The following is a 13,693-nucleotide window of genomic DNA, read 5'->3' as shown; positions in this document are numbered from 1 at the left end:
TGTTCTATTCTATTCTATTCTATTCTATTCTATTCTATTCTATTCTATTCTACTCTACTCTGTTCTATTCTATTCTATTCTATTCTATTCTATTCTATTCTATTCTTCCATTCCATTCCATTCCATTCCATTCTTTTTGAGCTACCTATTCCAAAGTTTATGTATCTTCATTGTGCATTGTTCCCCTAAAATCTAACCGTTGTTTCCCTAGGTGCAAACTTGTGTTCATTGCTCCTCATCCTCTTGCTGTGCATTTCTGAGAAGAATCTGACCCCGCCTTCTCTACATCCTCCCAGGAGGTGGATTTAGACAGAAATCAGATGCCCTCTTTTATTCTCTTCCAACTTAATAAAACTCGGTCACGTTGGACATTAGGAGAAACTTTTTCTCTCAAAGGGTGGTCAGGCACTGGAATGGCTGCCCAGGGAGGTGGTGGAGTCGCCGTCCCTGGCAGTGTTCAAGAGGTGTCTGGATGAGGAGCTACGAGAGATGGTTTAGTGCTTGTGGAACTAATAGGAATGGGAGGGTGGTTGGACTGGATGATCTTGCAGGTCATTTCCAACCTTGTGATTCAGTGATTCTGTGATTCTGTGATTCTGATGGCCCTCCTCTGGGCAGGGCTGATTGAGTTGTGCAAACAAGCATGAACTCTGTCAGGGAAGGTTCAGGTTAGATTTTAGAAAAAGTTTCTTTTCAGACAGAGTGGTGAGGCATTGGCACAAGCTGCCCAGTGGCAGAGTCACCATCCCTGGAGGTGTTCAAGAGCCATGGAGATGTGGCACTGAGGGACATGGTGAGTGGGTATGGTGTGCATGGGTTGATGGTTGGACCAGATGATTTTAGAGGTCTTTTCCAACCTTAATGTCCCTCCACAACTAGAGGGATCTATAAGCTGTGCACAGCAGTGACTTCTTCCCAGAGAACTTCTCAATCTTTTCCCATTCGTAGGAGCAATGGTTCCTCTTTGTTGTTGGAACACAGAATAATAGAATGGCTTAGGTTGGAAGGGACCTCAAAGATCATCCACTTCCAACCCTTCTGCTGCAGGCAGGGCTGCCAACCACCAGATCAGGCACTAGATCAGGCTGCCCATCTAACCTGGTCTTGAATTTAATATCTCTTAACCCTCTAAGCACCTCATAGCATCAGCCTTCCAGGACCGTTCAGGCAGCAGTGCCTCAGCCTGGAGGAACATTGCTCACTACTGTACCTGAGGTTGAGAACAGGCTGATGTTCCAGCAGTGCAAATGTGAGCAACTTCAAAGATCTGGGCCCATTTTGCACATTTCCTTGTGTTTTGAGAAGCTGGGCTAGTTTCTGGCAAGGCAAAGACAAATTTCAGCAGATTAAAATGTCGCAGTATCTTACTTTGTTGTTTCAGCTGGCATGGAAAATGCATCAGTAATTATCACAGGAAACTAAGGAGGGGGGAGCACAATAGGAAGGGAGCATTGGATGAAGTGTTGATGCAGAACAAAGCAGACTGTGTCCTGTCAGGCAGCTTCAGAGCAGCACGCTCCCCCCATGGGGGTTCACCCAGCCTGAAGATAGAGATGAAGATGTTCTCAGTCCTCTGGGGGCTCACCACTGCCAAGGCCTTTTGGACCTGCTGTGCTCTGCAGCAGAAGAGGCTCCTGTATCTTCCCTTGCTGCTACTACATTAACTATTCAAGGGCCAGCTCCAAGACTTTTGTCTGAATAACAAAACCATAGAATCATAGAATCACAAAGGTTGGAAAAGACCAGTTAGATAGTCTTGTACGACCATCAGCTCATCACCACCATGCCCACTAACCACATCCCTCAGTGCCACATCTCCACAGTTCATGAACACCTCCACAGATGGTGACTCCACCACCTTTCTGGACAGCCTGTTCCAGTGTCTCACCACTCTTTCTCAGAAGAAATGTTTCCTGCTATCCAACCCGAATCTCTCCTGGCACAACTTACGGCCGTTACCTCTCATCCTAAGGCCATTATCTTTCATCCCAAATCACTCGTTGTCTGCAAAACAAGCCAGATCAGAACAGTCCAAACTCCTGGGTAGGAATGGACTTCAGTGCCTTGGGCTTTGTAATGCAGGGCCCTAAAGATCTGGCCCTTATGTTACATTATTTTGAGGATTGTGACTTTTCACCCTTACCACCTTCTCCAGAGATGTGGGTCAACAGTATCCAAGATCTGTTCATGGAGGATGTGAATTATTTCCCTGAGCACTGATGCTTTGCATTTCACTGCTGTTCTCAATGACTTGCTCCATGCCATTTCTAGGTTTATTTTCTTAATGTCTTACAGAGACCCTGTGGGAGAAGGATAACAATAGCCAGCAGACATGAGGGTGAAACATTGAGCTGCAAATGCTTCAACAGCTTTTTGCTTCAGCTTTGTTGTATTTGACTTTTTATTATGCATTTGGAGTGCATCTGGACAATCTCTGCTCTGCTTTCCAAAAACAAGCTGAATGATCATGTGAACCAGGATTTGGAAAAGCTCTGTGCTTCCTCTGCATCCATACATTTAAATATATTTTCTTGGCTGCCCTTCACTGGAGCTGTTGAATGGGTGTTTGCTGTTGCCTGGGCCCTAACACTTGGCATGGTTTTAATGGCAGAAACATAAGCAGGCAGAGCAAGGGTAAAAATGGGAAGATGGGGCTGAATTTGGCCATCCTTTCCATCACTGTAAAGCCATCCACAGAGATGCCAGAAGGAGAAATGGGCAGCAGTGTGGCTGCTTACTGCTATCACTTAGGGATATGCTTTAGTGGTACGGTGATGGGTTATTAGTTGACTACATAGCATCTATTACATTACCTTAGTGGTCTTTTCCAACCGTAATGATTCTATGATTCTGCAATCGCTTCTTCTGTCAAATGCCTGGGTTCAGCCCAGAGCCCAAGCACATGATGCCTTGGCATCAGCACTTGGCAGCACTTTTCCCATTGCACCTGTGCCACTTCTGTATGCTGCCCCTGCTCTGGAGGCAGGATAACATCACCAGGTGCTTCTGCCTTTTCCATCTCTGCTGAGCTGCGGAGCAAATCCTTTCCTCCAGTTTGCACCAGTGCAGCTCCACTGACATCTATGGGGCTAGTTCTGCCTTACATTAGAACAAGCAGAAAATCAGCCTCAGGAGAGGGGTTCTTTAATGCTCACAATATTTTCAGCGTGCCTGAGTGTCAGAGATAAATTCCTACTGTGAAAGCCATTTTCCTGAATGCACCACAGTTTCAGATGCTCTTTCCTTTGCTGGCCCTGTTTGTCTGGAGTCCCCGGAGAGATTCCTGAGGGCTGCTTGCTGGCCTGTGATATAGAGCAGATCACCCACTGAGCCTCACACAGACAGGATGCTTTGTGAGCATTTTCCTCTGTGTGCCCTTCTCTATCTCACATCACATACAGACCAGCCAAGCTGGCTCTTGCTAATTACTTGAGGAAGCAGTTTTCTGCAATAGCAGGATTCAATCTCTTTGAAAGACAGATTGACTGATGTGTTGAAGGCTACTTGGTTTTCTCTTGCCACAACTTGTAGTGATGGGGTTTTTTTTTTTTCCACATCTCGCTTTGTGGTCTTTTTGGAATTGAAGCACTGTGATTGCTTGGATATTAGGAAACATTTCTTCTCAGAAAGAGTGGTAAGGCATTGGCACAGGATGCCCAGGGAGGTGGTGGAGTTCCTGGAGAGGTTTAAGACATGTGGAGATGTGGCACTGAGGAACACTGTCGCTGGACACGGTGGGGATGGGCTGATGGTGGGACTGCATGATCTTAGAGGTCTTTTCCAACCTTAATGATTCAACCTTATGATTAGCCAACTCCTTATGCAAACCAGCTGTGCACTCGCCTGCATAGAGATGCTTCTATTGTTACATACTCAGAAATTGTAATTACCAAAGACAAATATTGAGCTGAGGCCAAGGTACTGTAACTTTGTTACTTGAGTAATGGGGCTGAGATGCAGTTTGGAAGATGTGGCAGGACTGGAAGCACAATGGGGGGAGAGAGAGGGAGGATTAGGAAGAGTAGAGCTTAGGAGAGCCCTGCTGTTGGTCTCTGCAGTGTATGCGCAGGGGACAAGCAAAGGCACACCCTCTTCCACCAGGCTCCCCAACATACAGCTGAAGCAGTGTCCACTGTACACCTTGCTTCTCAAATCCCGGCATGGAGCACCTTTAAAAGGACACTTTACTGTGAGGGTGGTGAGACACTGGAACAGGTTGCCCAGTGAGGTTGTTAATGCCTCCTCCCTGGAAGCATTCAAGGCCAGGCTGGATGGGGCTGTGAGCAACCTGGTCTAGAGGAGAAGTGTCCCTGCCTACAGCAGGGGGTTGGAACTACATGATCTTCAGGGTCCCTTCCAACCCAAGTCATTCAATGATTCTTTGACACAGAGTATCTTTCGTGGAAGTCCCACCAACATTTTCCTGCTGTTTAAATGGTTTTGCCAATACCATTTGTCCCTTCTCAGCAATCACAAAGTTGAAAGCAATTTTCCCTGTGTCAGAACCAAAAGAAACAAAATATTTCTCCAGTTATGCTTCTTGCTTTTAAATGCTTTCCAGGCATCTGTTGCTGCTCACGCTTTGACCTGACACATTGCTGCATTCTGATTGTTCCACTCTTGGACTTTTTCCTCTGATCACCCACACAGCGATTTGGGGATTTCTGTTCAAAGTGAGCCTGGGATACAGTGTATGAGCATGCATGAGTGTGTTCACATCCTCATAGATATCTCAAGCTTGGTATTGCTGAGAGCTGTGGGACCCTGATCTCTCCCCTCTTCTTTGCTGTTCAGCCTGCCAGAGTGGGTTATCTTGTCTCTGAAAACAGTGGGGACACAGATAGTGCTGGGATGCACTAAGTGAAGCTCTGGCACAAGTTGCCCAAAGAGGTGGTGGGTGCCCCGTCCTTGGAGACACCCAAGGTCAGCTGGATGGGGCTCTGAGCACCTGATGGAGCTGCAGTGTCCCTGTTCATTGCAGGGGGTTGCACTGTATGATCTCTAAGGGTCCCTTCCAATCCAAAAGATTCTGAGACTTCGTCAGACTTCAGGTCTGCTTTAGCATGGGTCCAGCCCTGTTTCTTCAGGGAGTCCCACCTCTAGCAGTGGCACGACAGAAGCTGAGCATTTCTGCTGATGGCAGACCCTCCAGAATCTGGAGAATGAGCACAGAGACACCCAGGAAAAAGCAAAATCTAAGAACTATGCCATTATCTGTTGTTCCTATTAATTCCTTGGCCGCTCACTGTTTTCTCCTGCAGTCTTTCTACTCAGATGGCATGGCATTTTACCAGGTGGATATGTCACTGTACATATGCCATAATGAGGCAGGGAAAGCAAGAGGAAATTCCTCATGTACATCCTTCAGTTGTCTGAGTTGGCAATCGTTAATATTGAAGCAGCAGAGCACTCTGTGACAGGTTCCCTCCCCATCATCTCCTTTTAATTGGACCCAGCTGGTCTAAGCCTGGAAATAAACTGTTTTCTGAGCTAACAAAAGGACCTCATCCTTAGTGCTGAAGCAAGTTTCAGTGAAAGAGGTTTAAGAAACCACAGTCTGTAACATTAAACCATGAGATTAGTTCATTGTATGTCTGACACACGGATGCTTGCATTGCCCTCACAAATAAGAGATAACGCTGCTGCCGTTCTGCACCTGGCTGCCTGTGTCTGTGACACTATGGTGCTGTCGTTTGCTACAAGGATGTGGCCATTGCCACCTCTGCTAAAGCAGAGTCACTGTTAGGTAGCAGCTGTGACTCCTTTTTGGAGTGCTGAACTGAGCTATAAAAGCAAAACTTTGGGGAGACAATGGTACCGACAAAAACTTCTGGATTTTCTGTGCAGCTTAATGCAAAATTACTCTTGTCAATAGAAATTACTGCTCCTCCAGAATAACTGTGCTCCCAATAGGTTTTGTGTTTACGTGGAAATAATGAGAGAGAAAGTCATTACCCACTGCCGTGACGTACCAGTACATTTCTGCTTCAGCTGTGGCTGTGGCACTAAAGAAAAGGAGCAGGTAGAGCTCATTTTCTCGAATCTCAACAGATGCAGCAGCACCATCTGCTGGTTTCACTGCTCACGGTCATGCTTTGCTCCTGAGCTGCTCTCCTTTTGCTCCCAGCTGCTGGCTGATTAAAAACCTGATTAAATGGCCAGGATAATAGGAAACACTGGAAGACCGGTGAAAGCAGGTTTCTTAGCCTAAAAGGCACCAGCAGTGCCTGAAGTCTCACTAGCCTGTGCCTTACTTGAATTCTTGTTGTGCCTTCACCTGGGATAGGACATTAGATTAACACTACACGTGAACACTGCTACTTGGAAATGCTAATGCTCAGAAGACATCTGCAGGGCAGGAGAATACTGGTTTCCCAGAGTAAAAGAGACACTGAGTCTCAGATAGAAAATAATGCCAAACACCCAGAGATTTAAGAGCACAGTGCCTTCCACAAGGTTTGTAACAGCTATCAGTATCATCCCTGGAGGTGTTCAGGGCCAGGTTGGATGGGGCTCTGGGCAGTCTGGACTAGTATTAAATGTGGAGGTTGGTGGCCTTGCCTGCTTGATGTTGGAGCTTGATGATACTTGAGGTCCCTTCCAACTCAAAACATTCTATGGTTCTATCAGTAGGATGGGGAATCCCTTTGCCAAGATGACCCTCACAGTTTTCTCTTTGTAGGCACTGCTTCTGTTGCAGTCGCTGGCCTCTTTGCAGCTTTAAGGATCACAAAGAACAAGCTCTCTGACCATAAGTTTGTCTTCCAGGGAGCTGGAGAGGTAAGGATGTTCTTGAGTTTGCTCCTAAATACCATCTAATTAAAATTAAGTGAGAAATAAAGTTAACCAGGGAACACCCTACAAGGTTTGGCTTCCCAAAGACAAAGCAGAGAAACAGGATTTTTGTCACTGGTCAGGAGTGGGCCCACAGGTGGACTTGGCTGCTGCACAGAAGTTGTCAGCATTGAAGTGGTATGGATGCTGCAAGGCTGCCCATGTGTCAATAGGACTTTAAGTACCCCAAGGGAAATCTCTTATGAGGCACCATGAGGCTGGCTTGGGCCCTCAGGGTTTGTATTTAAGGTAATACAGACCCTCTTGAATGACTTTGTCAAAAGGAGTTAGACTTAAAGAACTGTAAGAACATGACCTCAATTTATGCAGTCAGTTGCATTGCCTCCAGAGCATAAGTCAGAGTGCTTGTCTGGTGCTTTGCACAAAGAGAGAGGAGGAAGAAAAACCTAAAGCTTGGACTGTGCACTTGGTTCAGGTCCTGGCTCAGCAGTTTCCCACCTGCAGGCCCATGGGCAATATGTACAAGAGCAGAAATTCTCCCTGCTCTAAGTGGTGCTGGGGGATGACCCAACACATCTTTTGTTTAAAATCTTCTCCCATAAGATGCTGATACCCCAATGAAATGTTTATTTACTGTATTCCAGGCTGCGATGGGCATAGCTCACCTCATCCTCATGGCCATGGAAAAGGAAGGAATTTCACGAGCAGATGCCATCAAAAAAATATGGATGGTGGACTCCAAGGGACTGATAGTCAAGGTAAATTCATCTCCAAAGCTATCCTCCACTTCCTCAGCACCTCCTGCAAGCTAAAGAGAGGCCAGAGCAGGCAGACACCTTGAACCCTGCTCAGCTCTGGCACAAAGGCTGTGGTTTCACTGGTGTCAGCAGAGCTGTTCCTGCTCAGAGAGCTGGATCTCATGGTAACAGCATGAGCAGCACTGGCTGTCCCAAAGGCAGCACTTTGGTATAGACTTCTGAAGTTGTAGGATGATGTCTCAGTGGCATCAAACTCAAGTAATGCTGGAAGTTGTGCATGTCACTTATATGGGACATCACAACAGCTTGGTGACCCAGCCTGGACCAGCCCTGCTCTGCCTTCCCTGGCTCTTCATAGAGCCATTAAGGTTGGAAAAGACCACTAAGATCATCTTGTCCAACCATCAACCCATCATCACCATGCCCACTAACCCATGTCCTTGGGGCACCTCCCCCCATCCCTACTTAGAAGAAGGGCAGGAAGGTGAAATGAACTGGTGAGTTACTCCGTTATCTTTCTACCTATTGCCAAACCCTAAAGTTCGATTCCTTTTTTTCCCTTGCAGGGCAGGAGCCATCTGAACCACGAGAAAGAAATGTTTGCCCAGGACCATCCCAGTGTGAACACCCTAGAAGAGGTTGTGCAGAAAGTGAAGCCGACAGCAATTATAGGTGAAGTTCCCTTAACACGACCTTTTCATGTTGGTTCAATTTTTAGGAGAGTTCCTATCTTTCTTCCAGGGCCTCCTTTTGTTCTCAGAGTCAAAATGCAATAAGTTATTGGGTTTCTTTTGCCCATAGTTGAATTCTCCACATCGTTCCCTTCAGCCGTGGGATGGAGTCTTCCTCTCTGTAAAAGCCCTCCCAGATGGGCTGCAAATGGAGGTGCCACTGCATCAGAATCTGGGGCACAGGCAAGCAGGGCAGGATGAGGACAACAGGCAGCTCAGGCAGGACTTTGTGAGGCAAAGCACTGAGCCCAAGCACTGCCCCCACCTCCCTACCTGGAGGTGTAAAGGGGCTTCAGTTTGAGACAGGTTTTTGATTTCTTCAGGACATAACAAAGAAACATTTGCACCTGCATCTCTAGAAATGGATCCTGGCTCTCTCCCACGGTTCATTAAGTATAAGAGGCATTCAGGAGGGATCGGTCCAATGCTCTGATGTCAGAAAGCACCAGCTCACTCTGCTGCTGTTGTTTTAGGTGTCGCAGCCATTGCAGGAGCTTTCACTGAGAAGATTTTGAAGGACATGGCAGCTTTCAACGAGAGGCCCATCGTGTTTGCCCTGAGCAACCCCACGAGTAAAGCAGAGTGCACAGCAGAGCAGTGCTATCGCCTCACTGAGGTACCAGGTCACAGCACAGGATGGGTGCTCCAGGCATGCTGCTGATATGGCTGTACCAAGGAGACCATAGGGGGCATGGTGGGAGGACAAGTGGCAGTAGGTATAAGGAGAACAAAGAGAGATTCAAGCTGGTCATAAAGAAAAACGTTCAGACTGTGAGGAGAAGGAGCAGGGGGCAGAGAGCTCACGTAGTCTGTGTCCTTGCAGATTTTCAGCCCCAGGCTGGATAAAGCCCTGAGCACTATTCCAACCTCACAGCTGACCCTGCCATGAGTTTGGACTATAGATATCCTTAGTGTCCCCATCAGCCTGAATTACATTGTGAGCCTATACATCGTGAGCCTATAAAGCTGTCTGAGATGCCCTTGTCCCTCAGACTACTGTCCCCTGCACTTTGCCACCATATCTGTTTGTGTAACAGCTCGGTCAGCCAGCTCATGCTCAGTAGCACTGAAGAACTGTCACAAGAATTGATTTGGGGTGAGATAGAAGGCCTTGTCTCATTCTCCCCTATGCCCCCACTGCCACCTGCTGCTTCTTTGTCTCAGTGCTGCTGGCTGGGGTATTACACAGCCCCCAGATCTTCACCCCATACATAAATCCCTCTACTCCATGTATGGTTGATAGCAATAGGACGAAAGACGCCTTCTCAGCAACTGCAGAGAAGTTGGGCAGTGCAAACACCTGCTCAGTGCTCAGTGGCCTCGTTCATGACTTTATGTGTGGCTCTGGGGACCAGACCTTCCTAAGTATCAATGGCGAGGGATGGCTTTCCTACAGATTTGTCTACCTGATCGCTGGAGTTTTCTTGAGTACACACCATGGAGAGCAGCAGAAATATAAAATGGCCCTTCTGAATTTTCATGCCTCTTTCTCTCTCTTTGTTCAGGGCCGGGGAATATTTGCCAGTGGGAGTCCATTCTCAAAGGTTACCCTGCCCAATGGTCAGACCTTCTTCCCTGGCCAAGGAAACAATGCCTACGTCTTCCCAGGAGTGGCGCTGGGAGTCATAGCCTGTGGAGTCCGGCACATCTCTGATGACATCTTCCTCATCACAGCACAGGTTTCCAACGGGCTAATGACCACTTTTTAAAAAAGCTATAAGGGGCACATGCACCTACGTGAGGCAATTCAGGAAATCGGCCTGGGGAAATTGCACAGCATCAGAAAAAAAGCCATAGCTGTTCCTAGTCTCAAAAAAGTTCATGCTTCCTTGCATCTTGCATCTACAAGTGACAATAAGGTTCCCCTCATTGCATTATCCACACGCCATCCCCACAGCTGCTCCCCTTTTTAGGAGCTTTACCCAGGGAGTCTCTCCTTGAAGATCTCCAAAAGCCACTGGGACACAGTCCTGGGCACTCTGCCCTGGGTATCCCTGCTGGAGGAGGGGTTGGAGCAGATGGCCTCCGCAGACCCCTCTTCTGATCTCAATCAGTCTGTGATTCTGTTTATTACCTGCCCAGGCACAGCATTTCCATCATCTCGGGCTCCAGTTTTAAGTCTATACTGAAGTGCATAACACATGTATTTTGAATAGTTTTGCAAGTTATGTTAAGAACCAGCCCCAGCTCCTTTGCTGCTTAGGTTTTAACCATGTCTTGTATAATCCTAGCAAAAGTGGCACATGCTTGAGACCACCTCTATAACCTGCCTTCCTCTTGTTTCTAGTCTATTGCTGCTGAGGTGACAGAGCAGAATCTTGCAGAGGGAAGACTCTATCCCCCCTTGAACAGCATCAGAGAGGTATCTTTCAAAATCGCTGTCAAAGTAAGTGCTCATTTATTTTCACTGTGATAAAGAGGGCAGGACCAGCCCTGGCACTGTTATTGTTTTGTGTTTTCTTTAATCCATCTTATTCTGTAGCCTAAAGCAATGTTTCTCAGGAATTCTTCCAGACAGAATTACTGCTTTGATCTCTTCTTTCATTAAAGCCCACATTTGAAAAGTACCTCTTGATTCTGGATGCCTCACAGTTCTCAAATATCTCCTTCTTTGCTTGGAGCTGTGAGACTTCTCAGCACTTGAAAAATCAGGTTTAGGATTGGCGTCAAACATGAAGCAAGTTGCCAGAAGATTCTGGCAACTCCTTTTGAATTTGATAGAGACCTAAGCACCTAAATATTCGTTCAGATATAGACTTGTTATCTAATGATGGGATTTGTGCTCTGTGTACATCAAATTTGTAACTCCCATTCAGGGGACACCCACTGAGAATCACAATGGCCTGCTAGGAGTTACTGAGGGATGCATATTGTAACTTGGGAGCTTAAGAGTACAAGTGGAGGTGGTTGAAGGGCTGCTCACCTTCCTCAGTTGCACAACACAGGAGCTGCAAGCAGCTTGCATTCCCAAGGGATGAAGTGCAGCCAGCTTGTGGGTCAAAAAAATAATAAGCAAAACAGGATATGATTTTGAAGGGGGAAAAAAATAAAGTTGGATGATGCAACCAGGGCTGAACTGTAGTTGGTTTCAACTTCGTGATGTGTCAGTGTTATTTCATCAGCTCACACTGCTTGTCTTTTTGCAGATTGTTAACTGGGCCTACAAGCATGGTCTTGCTTCTTGGTACCCTGAGCCAGCAGACAAAGAAGCCTTTGTGAAACAACTTGTTTATAGTCCTGATTACGATTCCTTCGTTATGGATGATTACACGTGGCCTGCTGCAGCCATGCAGACACAAGATGTATAAGTGGTTGTGAGAACTGTTTCCTCATTTTTTCCATTGGTTCCCATGGTCCACATCACTGCTGATATAAATGAATATTAGGCTTGTGGGATTATAAAAATAATTGAATCAAAGTACTTTTTTTTTATTTATTTTTGTCACTGCTTTTTCTTTGTGGGAGCATATCAAGAGGGGGCAAAATAGAGTCCACATTGGGAAGTCAGTACCCTGATGAGAGAGGCTATGCTTCCAGTCCATCCCAGTCTGCACTGCAGCTTTTGCCATCATTTAAAGTCCCACAGACACCATGAATACTGGTGTTCCCTCTCCAGATTTGAAAACACTGCATTTAGGCTGTACAACGGCAGGCACAAGAGGAAGCAGAATCTTCCAGGGAAGGTCAGAGGCACAAAGTGGTCACGTGGCTCATTTTCTCAACAAGAGATGCTCGATGACTTCTTACCAAAAAGAAGAATCTCACAGAGCACTGCTGTATCTTCGAGAACTTTGGTCAGCCAGGAATGATGTCACCATCTGTGGTCAGTCAGCCCCAGCAGATGACCCACACGGCTGCTCACCTATTCCCTTGCAGTGGAGTGGGTGAGAGAATCAGATGGGTAACAGTGAGAAAAGTTGCAGGTTGATAAGTCAATTCTATAGGTACAGCAACAGCTGTGTGTACAGGCACAGCCAGGAGCCAGCTCTTGTGTTCCTTGTTCTCTCATTGTCTTCCTCTATCCCTGCTGCTCCCATCTTCTCCACAGTGTACCCAGAGTCTGAGGGACCCCTCCCCTCCAGTTCCTCCAAGTGCCTGCCAGGCAGCCAGGGGCTGCAGCACCAAACCTCTGTCCTTGGGAAAGATGGCACAGCCTGAAATACTCCGTGAGAAGGCATTTTTCTGCCAGATGTGGCTGAATGTGGCTGAGGTCCTTGGCCTCTATGAGAGGGCAGCCCTGGGTGAGAGCATGGCCAGGACGGGATTCTCTTGCCAGCAAAGGCACTACATGGTTGGGCTGCTCAGGCAGAAAACTTCCCACGGGTAGAGCTTGCTGGCCTTAGCATTAACCCATCCTTAGAAGCAGCAGAAGCTGCTCAGTGAGCACCTTCACCTGGTAAATCCCTGCCTAATGTGAAAAAATGATGTCTCTGAAGTCTCTTCCACCACTGCCCGAAGCAATCTGCTGGCTCAGGTGCCCAGGGGGCAGTAAGGATTCTGTCCAAACTCCAGGCCTAAACCATCCCCTCAAGGAGCCTCCTGCCATCCCACCTCACTTGGACATTACAGCTGCCCACATTCTTAGCAAGTGTCTGAGCCTTGGGGCCAGAGATCTGTCCCCAGAGGCCACTTGCCCAACTGCCAGAGCCATGAGCAAAGGGGTGATCATGGAAAAGAAAACCCTTCTCTGTCCAGCAGAAGTCCATAATTACCAGCATAGGCAATAGACTCAATTTTGTCTCCTGCTGGCAGAAGGCACTGTTTCCCTGTGCCCTGCCAGGCCCCATCCTGTCAGAGAATCAACCATAGGAATGGTTTGGTTTGGGAGGAAACTTAAAGCTCCATCCCCATGCTTTGGGCTGGTTGCCACCCACCAGATCAGGTTGGCCAGGGCCCATCCAACCTGGTCTTCCTCTCTCCAGGCTGAAGAAGCCCAGTTCCCTCAATCTTTTCTCATAGGAGAGGTTCTCCAGCGCTCTGGACTCGATGATCCCTGGAGGTCCCTTCCAACCCCTACGGTTCTGTGATTCTGTGATTCTGTGATTCTGGACCTGCTGTGACAGCAGGTGTATGCCTAAGGGATTGCATGTGCACAATCAATCCAAGATGACAAAGTTTACCATCAGTCTAAGATGTGATCTCGGTGAATTAGTCACTTACTGAGGATCTGTATCAGCAACACATCATGGCATTAAGGTTTAAGTATCCACAGGTGCAAAACCTCAAGAGGCATCCCTGCTCATGGGGGAATGCTATCATGCAACTCACTGCCAGCTCAGGGGCCTCCTGTGCTGCTCTTTGTTTATGGAGTAAGGTAACTGACTCATAGTCATACGTGTTTTTTAGGTGCATGCTCAGTTGGCTCCTAGCTGTTGAAACAGGTGTCTGCTGAGTTCTTTCAGCCCCGTA

General features: G+C 47.3%; 1 protein-coding gene across 1 annotated transcript in view; it reads left to right on the top strand.

Annotated features, from left to right (window-relative positions):
* ME3 (malic enzyme 3) overlaps positions 1-11,702 on the top strand; it is a 113,971-nt gene extending 102,269 nt beyond the window's left edge. The window contains exons 8-14 of the mRNA XM_042862485.1: positions 6,683-6,780; positions 7,440-7,553; positions 8,120-8,225; positions 8,758-8,900; positions 9,790-9,963; positions 10,572-10,670; positions 11,431-11,702. Coding sequence (XP_042718419.1) covers positions 6,683-6,780; positions 7,440-7,553; positions 8,120-8,225; positions 8,758-8,900; positions 9,790-9,963; positions 10,572-10,670; positions 11,431-11,592 — 896 coding nt within the window. The 3' untranslated portion in view covers positions 11,593-11,702. The remainder of the gene's footprint in view (positions 1-6,682; positions 6,781-7,439; positions 7,554-8,119; positions 8,226-8,757; positions 8,901-9,789; positions 9,964-10,571; positions 10,671-11,430) is intronic.
* Positions 11,703-13,693: the final 1,991 nt, after the last annotated feature.

This window comes from Lagopus leucura, unplaced genomic scaffold, assembly GCF_019238085.1.
Source record: "Lagopus leucura isolate 7727_CA_CO unplaced genomic scaffold, USGS_WTPT01 Super-Scaffold_702, whole genome shotgun sequence".
NCBI classification, from domain to species: Eukaryota; Metazoa; Chordata; class Aves; order Galliformes; family Phasianidae; genus Lagopus; species Lagopus leucura.
The sequence above is the reverse complement of the archived record's forward strand: the minus strand, read 5'-3'. Positions and strand labels throughout refer to the sequence as shown.